At 52.8% G+C, this 23,044-nt stretch overlaps 1 protein-coding gene across 5 annotated transcripts in view; it reads right to left on the bottom strand.

Annotated features, from left to right (window-relative positions):
• Nucleotides 1-2,729: 2,729 nt before the first annotated feature.
• Nucleotides 2,730-23,044, bottom strand: part of SMARCD3 (SWI/SNF related, matrix associated, actin dependent regulator of chromatin, subfamily d, member 3) — a 108,352-nt gene continuing 88,037 nt past the window's right edge. For all 5 annotated transcript variants that reach the window (XM_025193616.1, XM_006037184.3, XM_025193615.1 and 2 more), the window contains exons 8-13: nt 18,656-18,817; nt 14,861-14,958; nt 11,593-11,728; nt 8,975-9,097; nt 7,025-7,126; nt 2,730-6,887 (exon numbers count right to left, since the gene is read on the bottom strand). In XM_025193616.1, the coding sequence (XP_025049401.1) occupies nt 6,834-6,887; nt 7,025-7,126; nt 8,975-9,097; nt 11,593-11,728; nt 14,861-14,958; nt 18,656-18,817 (675 nt within the window). In that variant the 3' untranslated portion in view covers nt 2,730-6,833. The remainder of the gene's footprint in view (nt 6,888-7,024; nt 7,127-8,974; nt 9,098-11,592; nt 11,729-14,860; nt 14,959-18,655; nt 18,818-23,044) is intronic.

The raw sequence follows: 23,044 nt of genomic DNA, 5'->3' as shown, positions 1-23,044 counted from the left end.
ACTGGCCAATAATGTGGCGGAAATCTCAATACAAATGGCGGGAACTTCCTTGTACCGTGCATCACCATAATGCAAAAGAAATGCACGATGCAAAGAAGGCTACAGAACTGGCGGTTAAAGCTCCTGCACGCGGGTTCTTAATTGCAACAGAACGCTCCACCCTGCAAAAGAGCTGCAATTTAGCGGGAACACAATTTAGCGGTGCTGAAGCACACACAAACAAGAAAATCACAACTTTGGGTTGTGACAGTCTCCTTCAATGACGCATTGCCTGGACAAAGGAGACTAGGTTGATGTCACATATCTGGATTTCAAGAAAGCCTTTGACTTTGTCTCCCACAACGTCCTCATAGTTAAGCTGGGGAGCTGCAGCCTCGACCGTGGCTGGGGAACTGGCTCCGGGGTCGGACCCAAAGATGGAACAAATCAATGTGGCATGAGGTGACCAGTGGCATCCCTCAGGGCTCAGTACTTGGGCCAGTACTCCTCAGTATCTGTATTCATTATCTGGATGTGGGTGTGAGATGAGGGCTGGCGTGCGCTATGGGGGAAGCAGTCACACTGGAAGACAGGCTGGGGTTACAGGCCGACCTGGACACACTCGCGAGCTGGGCGGACCAAAACCTGATGGTCTTCAACGCAGAGAAGTTCAGGGCGCTCCACCCTGGCAGGAAGAGCCGACAGCGGACTTACAAGCCTGGCAGTGCTGCGCTCGCTAGCACCACGACCAAGACATGTGGGGGTCTTGATTGACTACAAGAGGAATATGAGCCACCGGTGCGATACTGTGGCTGGCAGAGCAACCCAAACGCTGGCGTGCAGCCACCGATGCATCTCGAGCAAAACCAGGGACGTCATCCCCCCGCTTGGGACACTACATCTCCCAGCGCGCCCCATGATCCAAAATGGATGCTCGGAAGTAGAGAAACGGGAAACTACATCTCCCCACACACGCTATATTCCAAGATGGCCGATCGGAAGTACACAGGCGGGAGACTACATTTCCCAGCGCATCCTATATCCTAAAATGGCCGACCGGAAGTTCTGAGGCAGAGGACTACATCTTCCAGCGCGCTCTAAGATCCAAAATGGCCGCCCGGGCGTAGAGGCGCAAGAATACATCTCCCAGCACACCCTATAATCCAAAATGGCCTCCCGGAAGTACAGAAGCGGAAGACCACATCACCCAGACGGCTTTGGGACACGACATCCCGTGTCACGGCCTTACGTTTCCCGGGCGACCCGCGTTCAATGGCGGGCTCCGCGAGCCGCCTGGGTCTATCGTGCCCCTGCGGGGTCCCTGCCCGGGTCTCGAGGCCGGCCCCGGGCTCGGCGGGCGGCAGCACCTCTTCCTGCCCGGTTGTGCGGCGTCCTCGCGGCAACGGCGGCTCGTCTCTGCGCGCCCTCGAGTCCGCTCGGGGGAGGGGGGAAGGAGACAGCGCCCACCATCGCCCGCTCCGTCTGCTCGGCCAGAGCGCCTCTGCGGGGTCCCGTCATTGCCCCTCGCTTCGCCCGGGCTTACCATGGCTACAGCTCCGGAAAAGAGGAGCCCTGCCGGCCCACACCGCACTCCCGACCCGCGCCCTCGTCCTCTCCCCGTCGGTGTCCGCACTCCCCACCTCCAGACCCCCACAGACCCATGGGTGCCCCGTGCTCCCGACCCGCAGCCCGTGTCCCTGGTGGTGCCCTTCACTGCTGCCCCGCACTCCTGCCCCGCAGCCCTCATTTCCCCCCCTCCCCGGCCATGCTGGCATTGCTGGCTCCCGAGCTGCAGTCCCTGGCGCTGCCAGGGCCCTGCCCTCGACCCACCCGCCCAGCCCCACTGGGGCCCCTCGCTTGCCCCCAGCCCTGCCAGAGGGGCGCTCAGGTGCTCCTGGCTCGACCGCGCGCAGCGAGGTGGCTCCGACTCATCTCAGTGGCGGCGGAGCGAGCGCAGTCCTGGTGCGGGCAGGAGAGAAGAGGGGAGGATGCCTGTGTCACCCCCGCCCTGGGCTGGGTCTCCAGTGCTGTGCCAGGCAGCCTGGCCGCAGCCCCCCCTGCTCCCCACTTCCTCCAGGCAGTGTCTCCTGGGCCGTCGGGCCTGTGTGGGCACCAGCACTGGTCCCAGCCTAGCCCGGTCCAGCCACAGAGCTCCCCACTGTGCTCAAAGGGGCCCTTCCCCCACTGGAGGGGCAGGTGCCTCCCTTGTTCTGCTGCAGATGCCAGGCACCTTCCCCCAATGCAGCCCCTGCCTCCAGTCGCCCTCCTACCCTGCTGCCAGCAGAGCAGAGCAAAAATCCCAGACATTGGTTCCTATTCCAAAAGCCGCCTGGATGCAGATCAGAGGCCTCAAAAAGAGGACATGTCTGGGAAAACCCAGATTTATGGTAACCCTACTTTCATCTTGTTTCCTAACCAGGCTGGTTGAGGAGCTCTGCCTCCCTGACCTGCCTGGTGCTGAGCAGGGTCCTCTCCCACATCCACTTGCTTTACACCGTTGTTGGCACCTGCTGTCTCTGGCTCACTCCTGCTGGTTTTGAGCCTCTGGGCTGTTACCAGCTGGGAGCTGTTGCTGGTACAGCCCTCAGCCCTTTGCCAAAGCACGGGCCCCAAGGCCAAGCAACAAGGCAGGGCAGGCAGCCCCTCCCCACCACCCAGCCCCAGCGCTCCCGGAGAATTTCTCAAGTCTAGTTCTAACGGCAGCTGTGGGGCGCACAGACCGAAGTGGTGGCACAAGGAAGCTGGTATGGAAATGAATCGGAGGAGCCCTGCAGAGATGGGCATGGTGATGAGGGCCCAGGGAGCTGGACCTTACTATTGTCCAGCTCCCTTTCAAGACCAGGAGACAACCAGCTGATCACATGAAAGCTGGGAGTGGTGGGAAAATATTCACAGGGACCATTCTTTTTCCAACAGGCAGTTGTGATGGTGAAGAGGAGCTGCAGAGAAGGCCACAGGTTTATCAATTCCCATTATAGTTGGGCTTGAATGCGAGTCACTTTGCCCCCCGGGTTGGACTGGAGTCCACGTCCTCCACATTGTGCTGGGGACCTTGTGGGAACTGATGTCCTTGGAGTTCTCAGAAAGGGATGTTCCAGTTATTTTCAATGAGAATAGTGTGAAAGCTGCCTCCCCACTGCCCCCCCCAAAAGCGCTTCACTGAGGCACTGCTAGGGCCTGCTTGGTGGACAGACATGAGGTAAGTGCACAGGATACAAAGGAACAAAGTGTTTATTGTTAAAAGCTTTTTCTACGAATCACTCTGCATCATACAACAAAGATATGGTGGCTACAGAGTAGAGAGAGCCGTGCTCTCTCGTACACACACACACACACCCACCCACACACTTACCCACACACAATTTTTTCTATGGAGTTCCATTCCTGGACACGATTGGCAAAGCCGCTTGTGGCACAAGATCTGATGGGACAGAAACATCTCACTGAACAACAGAGCAGCTACAGACAGTAGGGAGGGATCGCTTCAGGAACACGGAGCCTCCTTTCCCTGCACTGTCTCCCACAGCCCAGGGAGGGGCCCTCACCAGGAAATCCTGACTGGCCAGTGTCGGCAGAATTGGGAGCCCCAGCACAGACACCTCGACGGCTGCCCCAGTGTTGCCCTACAGCCCCATCCTCATGGGTTTGAATGAGGCACTGGTGCAGGTGTGTTCGTCTGCACCAGAGCTGCAAACGCTGCTGTGTGGCTCAGCAAAGCCAGCATCAGTACTGGTGGAAACTACCTGAATACAAATGAAGTTTTCCATAGACCTGTAGGCTGGGCCTCCACCTGCCCATTTCCCAGGCTATACAGCAGTTACCAGACTGGCCATCGTGCTCACTTGCTCTCTCTATTCACACGAGTATGTGCTCACGTGTGCGTGCACACACACACACACACACACACACACACACACACTCACTCACTCACTCTATTGCATCACATGGACTCTGCTATACCCACATAATACTCCACACATTATGCTGTGCTATGACTTATGGCACTTCAAGGGCTCTCTGCTCCATCTCCTCCCATTGCTGTATTCTGTGCTGCAGGTCACTGACCACATGTGGTCCCCTCCTGCAGTTCCCAGGCAGCTCTCACTCCCATTCCTCAACCATTGGTCAAAAGCAGCAATGATAAATGACTGCTTGAAACCTGCCACTTCAACCCATCCTCAGCCCCAGGACACAACTTCTCCATCCCCATCTTGGCACTTGACAGGGCTTTACTTCCCCAGCACTGTCCCCTGGGTCTTAACTATGACCCAGAGGCCCGCACATCATATATCAACCTTCCTTCTCTGGCATGGGAGAGACCTCTTGTTGCAACATTCATTGGTTGCTACTGGACAACTGATGAATCCTCAGCCTCGCTAAACCTCCTCCACGCCTGAAGTGAAAGCCACCTCTTGTTGAGCTCAGACCAGGTTTATTATTCAGAGCCTTCCAAGCTGACAAGGTAGCCGAGTCCCTCCACCTTCTGCCAGTGCCCAGCAGTGCAGGTTTGGCCCTGCACCTCCCAGTGGTGCTCCTTTGCTGTTCCTTGCGGGCAATTGCCCACATTGCCAATAACCCTAGCTCCGGCTCCTGGCTGCGCAGTTGGAGCAGGGACAGTTTCTGTTTCTAGGGGACTGCATTCCAGACCTGCCCTTTCACTGCTCCCAAACATGACAGGCACAAACTCCCAAACCCCATTTACCCAAGGGAAACAGCCATCGGCCACTCCTAAGGATAACTGTTGGGGAAGAGCAATTGTGGTGTATATAAGGCCTAGGGGAGGGTGGCCACTATGATAAAACAGCCGTGACAGGGCACCTTTCCGGGGTACGTTTGAGTTTGTATCTGGCACCTGTACAGTACACTGCAGTGGAAAGTAAACATCCGCGTGATGCTGCGGCAGTTCCCCTGGGTGGTTACACCGTTAAAGGAGGTTCTAAAGCAGATGTGTTCAGTTCCAGCTGGAAGTCAGTCAAGCTTCTACAAGCAGCAAGGGCTTCATGCCTACCCCAGCAGCACTCCTCAGTGCGGGTGTGTGGCACTGCTGGGAGAGTTCCTTAATCTAAGTACTCTGGGTCCATGTGCTGTCGTCCCAGCCCCAAGGCCTGGCCCTGCCTTTTCTCTGACATCCCCCCAGGATACTTCTGCATGTCTTATTCCTGGAAACTGAGCCAATCCTCTGAATGTAGCTGCTCGATTTACCACATACAGAAAAGAGCTTTTACACTGGACAGCATGCACACAACTGACACAGCAGCCTAATAAATATGGAAGCACAATAGCAGATGACCCACTCTGGTTCCCTTCAGAAAAATTTGCCTGTGGTCAGGTTAAAAGTCCTACAGTAAGTGAGATCTAAATGGTCTTTGCTCCCCAGCACCTCATTAGTCCCCATGTCAGACTGTGGCATTGGCACGGTGCAAGGACTGCAAAAGCCTCACCAAAGCGCTGAGGCACCAGCCCTTCTCACAATGGAAGGCCTTGCTGCCCAGGACACAGTGATCTGCAGCAAGGTTCTCGCATGAGTTTCAGCTGCAAGTCAAGTGCCTCCGCCGCTCTCTGGATACAGTGGGCAGAGCAAACACTGACTGCAGAAAAGGTGCATGGACTGGGCAGGAGAAACCCGGAGGGTCACCAGAGAAGGATGAGTTGTTACTGGGGGAGACCTGTGAGGACATCGGGGGCAGAGAGGGCAACATGGAGAGAAAATGTACTGTGGAGTACAGCCGTGACAAACCAGGCATGCCGCTCCTTGTGCGAGATCGAGGAGGCAGTGGTGGTGAAGACGCAGGCATCTGCCCTTTGTGCCTCCCGGCAGCCTCAGGGAAAGGAGAAGCCACAGCCCCACTCTGCCATGCTGCAACATTGCTCAGCTAGGACTTGGCAGCACCTCAGGACCCAGAATCCTTTGCTTGAGCACTGGTCCCTAATGAGAAGCCAAGCGCAGAAGAACAGCAGAGACACTGGGTGGCTGACGCACCAGCTTCTGCTAATACCAGGTGACTGACACATCAGCTTTCCACTAGCACCTGGTACTTCAAAGTGGTTCCCAACAAAGAACCTCTGGTTTCTTCAGCTTTCCCAGAATGCAGCTGGCTCTAGCGGTGCTGCTGCCAAGGACGCCTGGGGTCCTGATCAGAATCGGTGCTCTTCCTCTCCATACAGAGCACTGCGTCATCTCTGTGAGCTCCTGGCCTGCCTTGTGACAGTTTTTCTCGGGCTTTCATGTGGGGGGGCAGATCTTGCAGAAGACGTGGCCGGGCCGTACCTTGCTATTTGTGATGCTTTGTCGTTTAATTCCTCCTTGTTCCCCTTCTCCAGGGTGAGGTAGCCCTGGCACTGCTCTGGCTGGCAGGGGAGGTGTGTTTCGGTAGCTGAAGGATTTCACAGCTGGGCAAGAGGACATTCTGCTCGATCCTAAGGACTTGCTGGTGCTGAATGCTGGAAAGGGTCTCAGCTCCTAGCTGGAACCATGTCTTTATTTCTCTGTATTCATGGTTTTCTGTACCCCTCATGCTAACCCCCTGCCCATAACTCTGGTATAGTCCATTGTGGTTGCTGTATGGTGCTGAACTTCCCACTACAACTTAATGATGCAAGTGGATGGATGAACCTGTAGTTTCATTGCTGGGGACACTGTATGGGGACAGGGATTGGATGCCCTCTCTGGACAAAGATGGTTGGAGATGCCTGCGCTGGCAGGATTCTCAAGGGTCGCTCTACAGCTGGTGTTCGGACTGGTGTTACTATGGCACATTCTTGTCCAGTCACTAAGCAGGTCCGTGTGTAACAGTGAGCTAAGTAACACGGAGAAGTCCCCCAGCACGGTGCCAGTGGGGTTTCGTGAGTGGTGTTTATGTGTTACGCACTCCCAGAGACTGTTCCAGTTCCTGCCGGCGCTGCTGGATCTGGAGAATAAAAAGAGGAAGCTGCACAGCTCCGGATATCAATGTCACAGCCTGCCGGCAGGAGGGTCCATGCTGCCCATACCCACTGAGCCCACGTGTACTGACTCCAGGCAGGCACAGCTGCATCTCCTCCTTACCTTGCAGTAGAAGTATCTGCTCACAGCCTCTTGGGACCAGGGCTCATGATAAAATTCAGCTCTCCGTTCCTCCTCAGGGTTCCCAACCACATCTGTCATCACCTATGGAAATGGGCAAAGATTTCTTATAGAGCTCTGACAATCAGCCCATGAGGGGTCCATGCATCCTCCACCAGCAGCATCATGTGGTTTGGATCTCAGCTCCAGCACCTGCACTCCAGTGCTGCCTTTATCCCACATCCAGTCCTCCCTGCAGACCGACCCCGTTCCCACAGGGAGAGGCTGAGAACTCAGAATTGGCAGGATATGTAATAAATCCTTACACAAGATAAACAGAAAACAACACCTAAATCCCCTAAAATATCCCTATACCCAGAAATGACCTAAGGCAACAGGCATTGTAATCCTCTCCTGGCAGAGCCATTCTCTCAGGGATGTGAACCACAAAACACACTGCCTCTTTCAAGCTATACTCTGCAATACATGCATCTTTCTGATGAGGTAAAATACATAATTAGCAACATGTATGTGGTCCAGAATTAGGGATGCTACTGGAAAGTGTCAAAGGAGTTTTCACCTATTGGGCTTGTGCCAAACTAAGCAGGAACTTGTAGGGCATCTGAAATATTCATCAATCACCCAGGGTTGCCATTTCCACTCTGATCCTAGGATGTTTTGAAGTGTCCTGTTCTTGTCACATGTTTTGTATAAAGGGACTTTTATTTCTCACTGTACAGCCTAATCTAAGATGCAGGCTCTTCAGCTCAGATGCTGCTTCTCTTCCATACCTTTGAGATGCCCAACACACTTGTGGATGTAATATAAATCATCATCATCATCTTCATCACTATGATAACCTTAAAGGTTATCAAAGGTTTTGTGAGGGACTGTCCATAAAAAGGAAGATGCTTGTGTCAGCATATCCTGTAATAGTCTCAGTAATAACTGAAAATCTTATCCAAAACTCAAGAATCATTGCAAATCTTACCTAAAACACAAAGTGGGAGAAATCTCACGGCTTCAGCAATGTGACTGTCTTTTTGGTAAGTGATCATTTGGGGGCAGAGTGCAAAGTGTGAAACTCAGAAAGGAAAATATTATTGCATAGTGATTTGAACTTTCCTTTTTCACCATCCTGACAAGCAAATGAACTTTTTAACTTCCTGATGTTTCTGCGTTTAAATTGGCAGCCTCAAGACTGCAGTGAGAAAATATTTGCCATTTAATCTGCTTGTTTATTCTTTAAAAGAAATGAGAAGGAAGAACTAACAAACAGGAAAGCTGTACTGTGGCACTTCAGGATCACATAGCTGCATTTTATGTGATTTAATTAGGTTTCATTTTACTGCAAGACAGCCCCAGTTCATCCTGCCACCCAAACCTCATCATCTGATCACAAGTTTAGCTATCAGCTCCTTGCAGGCAACGCAAATATGCATCCACAATCTGCAAAGGAGGCAAAGTATCTGTATTTCTGTGAATTATTATAATTCATTATTGCAGTGAATCAGCAGCTAGAATTCCCCACCAAGGACTAGGGGTCCACTGTACTGCAGATAGGCAGACAGGAAATAAAAGACCCAAAGCCAGGACATCCTTGATGGACAAAAATTATAAACATTGCTCAGCTCTTATCTTTTACCTCTACCGTCTAACAAAATGTGAGTTTTGTGCACACTGGCAGAGGTGAGTCTTAAAGGGCAGGGAGGGATTAGACAGATGATAAAGTAATGGCTCTGTGGTAATGAACCTTCCCCACACTCACAGTGCTCCAAGAGGTGAAACAATATTATTTAACCAAAGTGATGTGAATCACACAGGTTAGAACAAACAAGAACTATTACTTGAGATCAACATGAATGGTGGCCACTTCTCATAGGACTCATGGAACTATGTGGTTTGAGCCCTACCCCCCTGACCTCCTCTCCCCCTCCCAAAATCTCCACTCACCTTGAGATCCCGACTCTGGGACCGGAGGAGGTCCTGGATGTACCCTTTGGGGTCTTTGGAGAAGCTCAGCATGAAGTCACGTTGTATCTTTAACTGATTTATGGATTCGATTGTCTCGTGAATCTGAAAGCGGGAAAAATTAGATGGGTGCCCTTTTACTGAAGACTTCCCAAGTGCCAGGAACTCAGGGGCCAGCCCCAGCCACCAATCTGTTCCTCATACAAGATACAGACCTGACAGTGTGACCACTAGGGATTATGAAGGGCCCCATGGCACCTTTCTTCAGGGTGGGGTTGCTAACCCTGATAGCCTGGCCATATTCTGCTCTCCTATGTACAGTTTGACTATTGTGCAGGATCTTCCTCCCTTCACATCTTCAGCCCTGCATAGGGTGAAGTATATAGTGTCAAGGGGCCAGCTTGTTGCCCTGGAGGGTACAAGGAATTCTCTGTTTCCACTTTGCCAGGCCTGGGTGTGAGGTGCCATGTAAGCCTGTCATTAGAACAGGCCCCAGGTTAGGAGATCATGTGAGCTTGTATTCTGGCATGACCTGGAGTGCTACTGACTCTAATGGATGTTACTTTTGTTCTGCTGCTTGCCTTGATCAGGTCCAAGACCAAACACTTATACCAGCTGATGTAGGGGCCAAAACCTGCCGGCCTTTCTTGCGAGAGCAGGCACCTGGAGTCAGCAGAACTACTCATGTGCCAGGAGCAGCATAATGTTTTACTAAGAGGTTGGACAGTAGATTTGTATGGGGTGGTTTGGATAGGGATGTTCCTGTCTCAAGCAGGGGTTGGACTAGTTGTGACCTCTGCAGGTCCTTTCCAGCCCCACTTCTCTAGGACTGATATGGCACACGAAACAGACAGCAGACTAGAAGGGCTTACAGAGGAGTCATTGGGGCTTTAGAGACAGCGTCAAGATAATCGGCTGTAACAGAAGGAAGGAGGAGGCCTCTAGTGAGCACTCAGGGCAATGTAACCAGCATGAATGGCAGAATGGAGCATATTCAGTGGAAAGCAAGTTGTTGGGTCATGTGGTCAAGGGGTTTCTGATATGCAGCCCCTTCAATACTCACTGATCTATGGACATCAAAACCTGAAGGGTCTACCAGATCATGGTTCAATGGTGCTGGATCTCTGGCCTGTGGAGCTGAGTCAGCTTGTGGGGCTCTCTACAGCTCCAGAACTTTGGTAGCAGGGGAGCAGTGGCAATTAATGCTGCCACTGCTGCCCCACTGCCAAACTCCCAAGCCCTGTGGCCAGAAGAAATGGCCCATATGCTGGATCAGGCCAGCACACAGAGCCCAATCCAGGGTGCATGGGGATGGGGATGGGAACAGGGCAGCGAGCCTGATCCAACACGTGCAGGGCCAGGGTTTAATCCATGGTGCATGGAGCTGGGACCAGGGCTCCATCCAGCATACATGGAACCAAGGCCAGAGAAATAGACCTGACCTGGTGTGTGCAGGGCTGGAGGAACAGGCCTGATCTGGTGCACGGGGCTGAAACTACATGTCAGATCACACCTATGTACTGATCCCATGCTGAATCTGGCCCGTGGGCTGATCCTGTACACCAGATCTGTCCACAGATCGACCCTGCACGACTTCTTCAGCCTGCAGCCCAAGATGTTTGGGCACCGCTGACCTGGTCCAGTGGTTCCCAACCTTTTTGGCTCAAGCCCCCTTTGGAAAATACCAGTTCTTTGGTCTCTTTTGTTTGACTACAGAAAAGTAACAGAGTGATTCTTCTGTTGCAAGGAGCACAGGAAGACCACAGAGGGTCAGAACAGGGTGGCCCAATTTCAGAGCATTTGGGGCTGCGCGTTGCACAGGTCACCACCCCAGCACCACAGGGGCTGCACTGGCTCCCCAGGACCTCTGCTGCATGCACCCTCTCCCCCACCACATGAGCCCCACCGCACTGCTGCTGTACGAGCCCCCACACTGCCACATGGGCAATCCCCCCTGCTGCCATGCAAGCAACACGAATGGCCCCTGACCCCGCTGCTGGTGCTGCTGAGCTCACTGGACCTCCTACTGTGCTGTCCTGCCGTAGAGCTGCAGCAGTGGTGGTTATGGGAAGGGGAGCCCAGGGTATATGCTAGTCCCTTGCAGGCCATGCGCTCCTAGCACACACAAGCCCCAGGTACCCACCAACCAAGCCCAGTACTTGTGTGACTAAAGCCCCTTCCAGCAAGGCACCCAGTCTGGACACTAGATGCCTTTCTAAAGGACACTCTTCAGTCCAAAGCATATTGTTGGACTCAGTGCGGAGGTATGGTGGTGACGTTCTGTGCTGTGTGTTACATCTGAGGCACCTTCTGGCCTTGCCAACTGTCAATATTGCCACCCCAAGGAATGCTTCTTTGTCATCCCCCTCCAAACTACCCTGTTCCTATGCTGCAGTCACACAGGACCAGCCCTGCGAGATGTGCCCCTTGGTACCATCCCTCCTCTACCCCTAGGTCAGTGCCCCAGAACACAGCCTGTGACCTCTTCTCCCGCGTAGCACCTCCGTTGCAGCATGCCCACCCTCAACATCTTCCTGCAAGTGTGCCATGTGACAGTCATGTGCTCGGGACATGATCCCTCCTCCCTCACATGCCAATACCTTGTTGTCCAGTGCAGTAATCTCCTGCTGGTTGGCCGTAGAGAGGAGAAAGCTGCTCATCTGTCCTTTCAGGGGATCTTCCACTTCCACATCGATGTCATAACATGCTGTCTTCTTTTGGTCATTGGGGTCAACGCTACAGGGAAGACAACATGGAGCTGTGACCCTCCCTTCAGCTTCAATGCACTCGGGGCTGCAACTGGACAGACTGCCCAGAGGTTCTCCAGGTCCAGGCCAAGCTGCTCCCGCAGAACTGCATGGAGCTGCAGCCTCCACGTTTCCTGGTGCGAGACACAGCAGGGAGTGTGTGTGCATGGGTGTAGGGGTGGGCGAAGTTCCCAGCTACTCTGGTCAGAATGGACCAAAATCAACAATTTAAATTAAAAAAAAGGTAAATTAGGGGTGTCAAACTCATTTGGCCCCCAGGCCAGATCCACCCACTTCTGGCAGCAGGACAGGCAGCAGCAGGGAACTGCAGGGGTTACCACAGCTGCTGCTCACTCTGACAAGGCTTAAACATGTCCCCAATGGGGCTCTGGACCCCAGAATTTGACAGCAGGCCCTGTCACCACTCACCCTGCCCTGAAATCCCTGGCTCCTCAGCTGCATGTTTGACACCCCGGTGATAAAGTATCAGTCATTTTTGTTTAAATTGACTTTTTAAATTTAAATGCATTCTTTTAAAAATTAAATCAAATTTCAATTCATGAAACCCTATGTTAAGGTCTAAACATACTAGAATTATTAAAGTAATTTAAGTTAATTAAAGAAAACCATGTTTGCATTCATGGGCGACTGGTGCTGCCTTAGCCGGGGGGGCGGGGGGGGATGTGCCCCCCTCCTCTCCCCCGAGGGGGGGGGTGTCCCCCCACAGCTGATCTTGCTGCCAATCTCTTGGGCGGGGAGGAGAGGGGGATCCTCCACAGCTGATCTTGCTCCTGGGAGAGTTCCTCCGCAGCTGATCGCTGCAGCCGCGTCCGGGAGTGGCTGGCGGCGCCTTTCCCCCGGCGGCTGCTCGCTCCAGCCGCTTCCGGGAGTGGCTGCAGCTGCTTCTGGAAGCAACTGCAGCGATTGGCCAGTGCTTGCAGTGGGGGTACCAGCGCTCCCGCCTGCCCCCTTGCCCATTGCCTAAGCAGCAAGTGCGGCCAATCAGGGGGTGCACCAGTGCTTTCAGGGGGTGCACGTGCACCCCTGTGTACCTCCTACAGGTTGCCACTGTTTGCATTATGTTTTTGCTGATGAAGTTTTACAGATTGATGAACTACAGAACCAGGGGAAGTCACCAGGTGAGCACCCAGGACCAGCGCCAGGCCAGGTGCAATAAGGGATGCTAGCACCGAGTCATACTCAGGAAAGCAGGAGGCCGAACTCCAGGGCTGCTGTTCTGCAAACCCCACTGGTCCATAGCCTCCTCCCAGGGACCCCCAATGCCATAGGTGCCATGGTTCTGATCGCAAAGCCCTGGGGACACCCAGACATTCTCTTTTAAGCACGCCCAGAGCCATTGAGTCTCAGCAGAACTGAGCAGCTCATGCCAAAGCCCAGTCGGGATGTGAAGTGAGGCTGCTCCCACCCAGGTTCCTGAAGGGGCTTGATCTGGTGGATGCTCTCAGCACCCTCTCCCCCAACGGGTACTGGATTTCTACAGACCGAAGTGGTGGCTGCCATTCTCATGTCACAGCTGCAGTGGAGCCCTTGCCCAGGATGTCTGCAGAACAGTAGCCCTGGAGTTCGGCCCCCTGCTTTATTGAGTATGACTTGGTGCTAGCAACCCCATAAGGAAGAACTTCATTACTGTCCGAGCCCCCAAGATTTGGAATAGACTGCCGCCAGAGGTGGTTCAAGCACCTACTTTGAACGCCTTTGAGAGACATTCGGATGTTTATCTTGCTGGGATCCTATGACCCCTGCTTACTTCCTGCCCCTGGGGCAGAGGGCTGGACTCAAAGATCTTCCAAGGTCCCTTCCAACCCTGATGTCTATGAAATCTATGAAATCCCTTATTGCACCTGGCCTTGCACTGGTCCTGGGCGCTCACCTGGTGACTTCCACTGGTTCCGTGGTTCATCAGTCTTTCACACTGGGGGTTGGACTAGATGACCTCCTGAGAGCCCTTGTGGCAGGGCACTGGCAGTTTCTGCCTCTAAGGACTGGGCCAGGGAGAGGCAGGTGCCTGATGAGGGTGGCCATTTTAAGGCGCAGCTCCTTGAGCCGAGGGCAGTTAGTGACCAGCCAGCAGAGGAGAAACACCTCTCTGCTGAGCCCTGCCAGGAACACTTGGAGGTAAGGGTGAGGCTATGGGGATGGCTTGGAGGCCTCATTTGTCCTGGACATGACCAGGGAAGGCGGCCTGGTGGGGCTGCTGGTGGCATGGCAGTCCCCATGTAAATGCCAGGAGTGAGCACCTCCCTGGTGAAAGCTGGGTCAGGCCACCTTAACCTCAGTCCCCACCTTTGGGTGGGTTATTTAATGCAGGGAAAGCCAGGTAAGCTTCTTGAAGTGCCTGAGCCTGCTGGGGTGAGTAATCCTGCAGGGCAAAGCACCTGAGCCAGAAATGGGGGACCCCCCAAACCCTGTGAGCAGGCAAGCAGCTTAGACCTGACCCAAGGTACCCGACTGGTCCATGCTGGGGCCAGGACCCATAGAGGGGTCAAAAGGGCCAGGGTCCCACCATGAGGGATGCCCAGAGAGCAAGAGGCTCGGGATCCTGACTGGCCCGAGACAGGGCCAGGGCCTAAGGGGGGCCCAAAGGTCCCAGAGAGGGGACTACAGCTAATGGGTGAAGGGTACGGCCAAGTTTAGCTGCCTGGGATGCCATCTGCAAGGCTTGGGCTGCAGTGTAGGGGTGGAACAGAGCTTCAGAGATCCCCTTAAAGATTGGGGTTCAAAATAGGTAGCCTCCCGCCTGAGTAACATCCTCATATTACTACATCAAGGCGTGGCAGGTGATTGAGGTGGGCAGCTGGCCCATAGACAGGAGACAGGCTGGTGCTTGCACCGGGAGTGAAAGCTTGCCCCCGTCACACCTTCCAACTCTAATTTTCTATGATTCTATGATGTGGTGACTCCAGCACAACACACATCTCTGCCCGGCTCTTCTACAACGAGGGCATTTTCTGCACCTCCCACCAAAGCGGGGCCTTTGCACAGGATGAATTCCAGCTCCGCAGGGCCTGCGGGAGCAGCAGGAGGGCACTCAGCTCTAGTCACAGCTGAAGCACTCCCCAGGGATGTTGGGCCCCTGGGCTCCTGTCCCCAGCGCACACACCTGATGATGTGGTTTATCACTATGGGATCCGGGGGCAGCAGCAGGTTCGTGAGTCGCTGCGGGATCTCGGAGAACTTTAACCGTGGACAGTCAAAGATCTGAAATGAGGAAAGAGCTGGTTGTTATCCTGGGCCCAGAAGCTCGCAGGGAGCAGCCAGCAAGAAGCTGGGCATTCCAGCAGGAGGCAGCACTGAGCACGCCTCCAAACTGCCCTGGGGAAGACTTCAGGCTGACAGTTTTCCACCCCCTCTCATTGCAGGGCAGGCTGCAGTCAGTGCCGGGTAGGCTAGGCGGGGGTGAGGGAGGGCCCCTGCAGCTGAAGGGAACAGCTCACTTAAGGGACTAGCTGTGCTAGTGGCAGATCCTTCCCACTACGACCACCGGGCAAGACACCTGGATAAAAAAATGCTATTTATTTGTCAAAGGCAATGCTAAAATCCTCCCCTTCCTCCCCAGAAAGCCCCTGCAAAAAATAGTTCATTTTATGGTGAAAAAAAAAAAAAAAATCCAAAAGAAAGCAGCAGCAGCCACCTCAAGTTTTCCCATAACCTTCTTGATTGAAATGTTTAAAAAACAAAACAAAATCCCACCCTAAATTTTTAAAAAACTTTTTAAAACCAAAACCTAAATATTTTTATTGACAGTTTTGGGAGTTGGTTTCCAGTTTCTCCTTGAAGAACAACAGACTGTTACATGGTGTCCTATGAATTGTTAATCACATGTCCACAGGAAAACCCCCTGCCTCTTGCAGCAGGCCGCATGGACGATGAATGGGGCCAGCACAGTGACTGGCATTTGTCTCTTGGACGCTGCCTCATTTGCTGCAGAAGCTGGGCAGTGCAGTGATTGATGGGCTGCAGGAAGGGAGAGGATGTCACAAGCTCCTCAGAGATGTTAGGCAGAGCTGCCACTGAAGCACAGTTGAGCCCACCACCCAGACACATGCTGCTCCACACATCTGCCTCAGAGGACAGGGCAAGCCCAGTGTGCACTGCTTGGGTATAGGGTGGGACAGAAGCTGGATCAAACCCCCACATTTCCTCCTTACACAAGGAGACCTTCTTGCATGTGGTCATGAAAGCCCAAAGAAGCAATGCAAAAAAACATCTCCCATAAGGGATGGCCAGTTTCATGGCTGGACTTTTAGGCACCCTGCCTCCTTAAAGGAGTTGCAGCCATGCCTCAGGCACCCATGATCCCTGTCTGATGCTAGGGAGAATTAGGGATAGCTTGATGAATATAAAGTGCAAGATCATGCACTTTGGCAGCAGCAACAATAATTTCTGTTATAAACAGATGGCTCATCAGCTGGAAATGATAGACAGGAGAAAGATCACCTTAGTGGATAACAGAATGACGATCAGCTGCAAGCATGAAGTGGCCACCATGTGGCATCTCTAAACCAATAATGGTGGATCCAGCGAGGCTACTGAATACGGGGTTGGCTCGCTCTAGAGATACCTGGTTCGTTGCTTTCCCTCAGTAGCATCCACTCCTGCCACTGTCAGAGACAGGGCACTGGGCTAGACGCACATTGGTCGGACTCAGTCTGGCATTGCTGATGTTTCTTATGTTCCATAAAAACAGGCAAGTAAGGTTTTTTCAGAAGAGCCGGGGAAGTATGAATGCCATTGCAAAGAGCCTGGTGACACTGCAGAGTCATGCGGGTGTTTCAGGTGGCCATCCACATCCAAGAAGGGTGGGGCAGGTACAGAGAAAGGCTGCTAGGATGATTAGGGGAATAGAAAGCTGGTTTTATGAAAGGGAGCTGAAAGATCTTGGCTTGTTTAGCCTGGCAAAATGATGGCTGACAGGGAACGTGACTGCTGAGAGGGCCTGCACAGGGAGAGGACGTACCATCTCAGATGAAAGACCACACTGACACAGACAAGATGGGGTAAACACTGACCTAGGCTGGGGATTAGAGGGGGGCATCTAGCTGTCAGAGAACTGAGGCTCTGGGAGGAACCGTGAGGTTAAAATCCCAGGAAACTTTAAGGTGGAGCCTGGTCAGTTTATGAAGGGGATTCTATAGCAGGGTTGCCATGACAGCAGGGATTTCACAGACTTTAGGGTCGGAAGGGACCTGGTAGGTCATCGAGTCCGACCCCTGCCCTGGGCACGAAAGAGTGCTGGGGTCAGATGATCCCAGCCAGGTGTTTATCTAACTACCTCCAAGGAAGGAGACAGCACCACCTCCCGTGGAAGGTACAGTGGAGTCGCATCATACGTGCATTTAACTTACACGAATTCAACTATATGCACTTGGCAAAAAAAAGAGAGAAAAATAACAATTTAAATAGTGCGGGCGATTCCCCCCGCCATTCCACTCAATGAGTCCCCGCCTCTCATAGTGCGAGCATCTTGCCGCGCTGAGTGTGATTCTAGTGTTTAAAGATACATATTTTTCGTACAACGTGACCCCTAACCGCAAGCCAACTACTTCATCTGGTGCTCAACCGAAGAAACAGTGATCTCGCTCTCCGTCACCCAAGCCGGTCCCATGGCCTCCTGGATCGACATCAAGCCCTGACAACCCCCTCAATAGGGACGATTTAAGGGATTTTCAAGGGTAATTTTGACTATACGCGATTTTCGCCTTACGTGCCGACTTTAGCACCTAACCCCCGTGTAAGATGCGACTCCACTGCTTCCAGATTTTGGCAACCCTCACTGTAAATATTTTTTTCCTGATGTCCAATCTAAATTTGCTCTCCTTCAGTTTGTGGCCATTGTTTCTAGTTACCCTGATGGGTGCCCTGGTAAACAGCGTATCCCCTATTCCCTGCTGTCCCCCCATGATGAGTTTGTAGACAGCCACAAGCATGGGGATGGAGCTTTGTGACCTAGCACCCCCTTCCCGGTTGAGATCCTCACAAAAGCAGAACCGGCCTGATCACGCTTTCAGAAATCAAGAACCCCTCGAGCTGAGTCCACGCATCAGCTATGTCCTACGGAAAAGGAATAAGCAGGCAGCTGGAACACACCCTTCACTAGCCTGTCTGTCCTGCTCTGCCCACCGGCACATGAAACATTAATCCGTTCCAGCCTCTATCATGACTCCACCCCAAGTTAAGCAAGGAGAAACAAGGCAGAGCAAAGGGAGGCAGCCCCACTATGGTGACACTACCCAGCACCATGTACACCAGCAAGATGGTGGGATTCTTCTCCAGGGGATCTGGCTGTCATGCAAATTGGCACACAGCCCATGGGTGGGATCCTGCAGCGGGCTGCCAATCCAGGAGAAAGCTGCCCTTCCAGGGGCATCTGGCCTGTCCTGCTCCTGCCAGCCTTGGGAAGTCTGTGCAACCAGTCATTTAGGATTAGCATGACATGGTCATCAGGAAAGCTGGGATCTGTGATTCAGAACCCTGCAAAACAGTTCTCACAGCACACAGGAGATCCTTTCAGTACTGGGGAAGAGGACGAGCCCTATAGCTGGGATCAGGGGTGTGGCTCCATTAGTGTGTCCACTGCTGCCTACTGCAAAGTGGTGCCAACCGCCAAACCTCGTTACAAGCTGTGTCCTGGCCCCTGATCCCAGCTATAGGGCCTGGAGGAGGCTCCACATTCATTGTCCCAACACAACATCCCAACCTGGAGCTCCCAGCAGGAAGGGCTGTGAACAGGTGTGGGGACACAGTGCCTGCTGGAGGCTCTGTCTGCTGACAGCCACACGGGCCTGAAGAAGTGCAGAGGTGTTGTTACAGGAAGCTGGAAGTCCCGAATGTCCAAGCTGCAGCCAGGTAGGCTGTTGCCCTGCTCTGCAGAGACCTTGCCCCCAGGAGGCCTTACCTGCTGGAAGTACTTGTCACAGTTGATGTATTCTTTATCGTGCGAATCCTGCAGCTTGTTTGTTTTGATGTACTGCCACAGGGCTTGGATGATGGCTGACCGGGTTTGCGTGTGTATCCCCAGCAGGCGCGCTAATCGTGGGTCCAGTTTAAACTGTGGAGGCTGCAAGGCAAAGAAAGATGCAGAAGGGAGGAGTGAGTTGCGCTTTTAACTCTCCCGTGAACTAGTTTCTCATGGAAGGTGCCAGATTCTAGTAGCTGAGGCAGCAGAAGAGCCAGGGGCCCTAGATGTGCCCCTCAATGCTGACGAGAAGAGGATGTCTGAGTAGGACAGGAAGGTCAGTCTCTGTGTCCCGCTCAGTCCTTGGCACCTACTCGCCAAGGTGCACCACTGCTTTTGTCATGCAGATACACAAACTGGACTGAGACTCACCAAGAGCACTGCGCAGAGCAGGCTGCTCAGTAGCCTCATGGCAATATGTGCTCATCACAACTAATCCTGATGAGATCTGAATTAGTGACCTGCAATCAAGGAAACCCCATCCCCAGTCACTGAATGTCCGGGCCCTTGGCTGAGGGACAGTGCGAGTCTGACTTGTTAGAGAATGGAAAGATATACGATCAGCTTTGCAGCCTGTGCTGAGCTGACTGATGCTGTGGCGGTGTTATTTTGGGGACTCAAACAAGCCGCTTGGACACAAGTGTGGTACTGTTCAGCATCTCCGTTAATGATTTGGTGGATGGGATTGAGCACATGCTTAGCAAATTTGCAGATGACACCAAACTGGGTGGAATTGCAGACACTCTAGAGGGCAGGACTAGGATCCAGAATGATCTAAAAACACTGGAGAAATGGTCCTTCATCAACTAGATGAAATTTCACAAGGATAAAGTACAAAGTTCTGCACTGGGGACATCATAACTACATGCACAAATACAGCCTAAGAATGACTGGCTGGGCTGCAGTACTGCAGGGAAGGCTCTGGGGACTCCATATGACCCTCAAGCTGAATATGAGACAACAGTGTGTTTTTGTTGCAGAAGGCCAACAGTATATTCAATTGTATTAACAGGAGTGTCTCGTTTATCTTTTATTCTGAGTCACTGATAAAAACATTAAATAGCGTAGGGCAAAGTGTCGATCGCTGCAGGACTCCACTAAAAATAGTCTTACGTGATCAATTAGCCAGTTCTTAATCCATTTAATGTGTGCCATGTTGTTTTGACTTGTTCCAGTTCTTCACTAAAATGCCCCAAACCAAACCAAATGCCTTACAGAAGTTTGAGCGTATTATGCCAAAACCATTGCCTTTATCACACACACCTGACATTTGTGATGTCATCTTCTTAACTAGATACCTAATAAAATAGGAGCAGGGAACTGGCAGGGGCCTCCTAGGATACCAAATCCTGTGCCCTTGATATTCAGGCAGCCATTTACCCAAAGATTCCCCAAAATCTCCACTTTCAAACAAAATCAGCATTTCCAACCCTCTCACACAACTGCAAAACACAAACCCAGAACCACCCAGAGCATCCTGCCAGATACTATAGTTACAAGCAGGGGAGACGAGGACGCTGCCAATGTCCAGCCACTGCAAAATAGGGACACAGTTGGTCATAGATGCCCAGAGGATCCTGGGAACAGGACCCTGGCCCCATTACAGAGAAAGGCAAAAACCCACATGGTCCAGCCTGACCTGGGGAAAAAAATTATTCCTGACCCAAATTTGGCAATCGGTCTGACTGTGAGCAGAACAGCAAGATCTTTTAGCCATGGACACCTCTGAGTTTTCTAAGTACTGGCAGGAGCATCAGTGCAGCTTGCCCAAAAGCGCCAGCTTTGACTGTGCCCAGTGTCCCAGTGCTTCAGAGGAACTGAAAGCCCCCCACCCCCACCCTCCCAAAGCCAGTAACTTTCATTAAGGGAAAAAAAATCCTTCCTGGCTCCTGCAAGCTGCCAGCAAGAGCCCTGAGCCTGCAATTAGCCGACACCAATCACAGGACAGGAGTCATCACTTTACCTCACCATGGGGACGGCAGATACATGAGTCCACATCTCACAAGTTGACCTTAGAACCAAGAACGCCCCGTCCCATCACACTGGTTCTGCCATAAACTTAGCGTTTGGTCCTAAAATGCTACAGGGTCTTTGCCCCCACCACTCTGCTGGGACCCTGCCAGAACTTCCTGCTGATAATCTTCTCATTCCCAGTCTAAATTTATCTGCAGCCAGTTCATAACCATTTGATCCTGTGCCAATGTTAGGCTTTTTTCAGCCTAAAAAACTCTTTGTCCTCCCTAGCATTCATCCCACCAGTGCATGAGGAGAACATGATCCCCTCTCCATTTAGTTAAGCTCACCAAGCCAAGCCCCTTCAGTGTTGTTTGACATGAGATGGCTTTCATTCCCTTCACCATCCCACAAACCCCTCCTGACCTGTTCCAGTCTGAACTCACCTCTTTGGACACTGGAGACCAGAATGGCATACGGTGGTGCAGTGGTAGTAGTCACCTCCTTTTATCAACTTGTCAACAGTCCCTCGATAGGAGGATGACTTCCAGTAAACAGAAGTCACCAGGGAGTCCACCAAATACACACTGGATTGCAGTAGCCTTTTTTTTCCACAGCTGTATCCCATAGACAACTCAAGGCCATTCTACAATCAAGCTACACATCCATATCCCTCTCATCCTGGGACCTCTCCAGTCTGTGCACCCCATCTTACAACCAAAATCCTAGTTAGGGGTTCCCAAGTGCATGCCTCCACTCTGTGCTCTTCTTAAACACCCTTGATTATCATTTACTTGAGGAAGTTACAGTAATGGGATTTCCTCGAGGCATCATCCATACGCGTTCTCTCACACAGCTCAGCCCAAGCCTTTCACTTGGAGATTGCTTTACCTTAACAGGACTCACACAGGCCAGGATGGCTCCTGCCCTGGGTCCCAACCCACTGTGGCGGGAGGTGAAGGGGGAAGCATACCCCCCTCCACATCCCATTTCCTCTCAACTGCAAACTCCAACCCTGGCTATGACTTTGTGGGGTCTGGCCCTGTGCACGTAGCAGGCCGGGCTCTCTCCATGTCCAGTCAGAGGCTTCGGACCCCAACCTGCAAGGCCCCGGGCAAAGGCTGGCGCTGACTGTATGCTGAGCCATAACCAGAGAGCGGTGGCTCTTGGATAAGCAGCTCAGGGGTGAGACCCCGATGGTGGGATAAGCAGCTCGTGGGTAACGTGGGGCCTCTGCAAGACACGCTAGGAAATCTGGTTGTCGCACCAGACAACAAGGCTAACCTATTTAACAAGTTCTTTGCCTCCATTTTCCTGAGCAGGGACCAGATCAGTCTGTCCGCCGGGACCCCCTCAGGCCCCGTGGGAGGCGCACCCAGGCGTAGGGTCAGCGAGGACCTAGTCAGGGAACTTCTGGAGGGGCTGGACGTGTTCAAATTAGCTGGTCCTGACGACCTCCACCCCCGAGTGCTGAGGGAATTAGCAGAAGTCATTGCGGGACACCTGGCACGGCTTTACAAGCACTCGTGGTGCTCTGGTGAGGTGCCGGAGGACTGGAAAAGGGCCAGTGTGGTCCCCATCTTCAAAAAAGGGAGGAAGGAGGACCCAGGGAACTATAGGCCAGGTAGTCTTACCTTGGTCCTGGGTAAGCTTTTTGAGAGGGTTATCCTGGCGCATGTCCGCGAGGGGCTGGCAGGGGAGGTTATGCTGAGGGGCGACCAACATGGGCTCATTAGAGGCAGGTCCTGTCAGACCAACCTGGTGCCTTCTACGACCAGGTACAACATCCTTAGATGCAGGGGTAGCAGTGGACATAGTCTTTCTGGACTTCAGGAAGGCCTTCGACACTGTCTCTCATCCCATTCTCATTAAAAAACGAGGGGATGGTGGCGTCGACACCTACACAGTCAGATGGGTCGCTAACTGGCTGGAGGGCCGCACCCAGAGAGCGGTGGTGGACGGGTCTTATTTGACCTGGAGGGATGTGGGCAGTGGGGGCCCCCAGGGCTTGGTCCTCAGACCCGCACTGTTCAACATCTTCATCAGCAACTTGGATGGGGGGTGTAAAAAGCACCCTGTTCAAATTCGCAGACGACACTAAGATGTGCGGGGAAGTGGGCACGCTAGAAGGGAGGAATAGGCTGCAATTGGACCTGGACAGGTTACGGGGGTGGGCGGATGAGAAAGGAGGGGTTTCAACACTGACAAGTGCAAGGTGCTGCACCTGGGGAGGAAGAGCCAGCAGCACACCTACAGGCTGGGGAACTCCCTTCTCGTCAGTGCAGAGGCAGAGAAGGATCTTGGAGTCATTATTGATGCCAAAATGAACATGGGCCGGCAGTGTGGGGACGCGGTCAGGAAGGCCAACCGCACCTT

The sequence above is a fragment of the Alligator sinensis genome, unplaced genomic scaffold (assembly GCF_000455745.1).
Source record: "Alligator sinensis unplaced genomic scaffold, ASM45574v1 scaffold782_1, whole genome shotgun sequence".
NCBI lineage: Eukaryota > Metazoa > Chordata > Crocodylia > Alligatoridae > Alligator > Alligator sinensis.
Note: the sequence above shows the minus strand (reverse complement) of the source record. Positions and strands in the feature narration are given on the sequence as shown.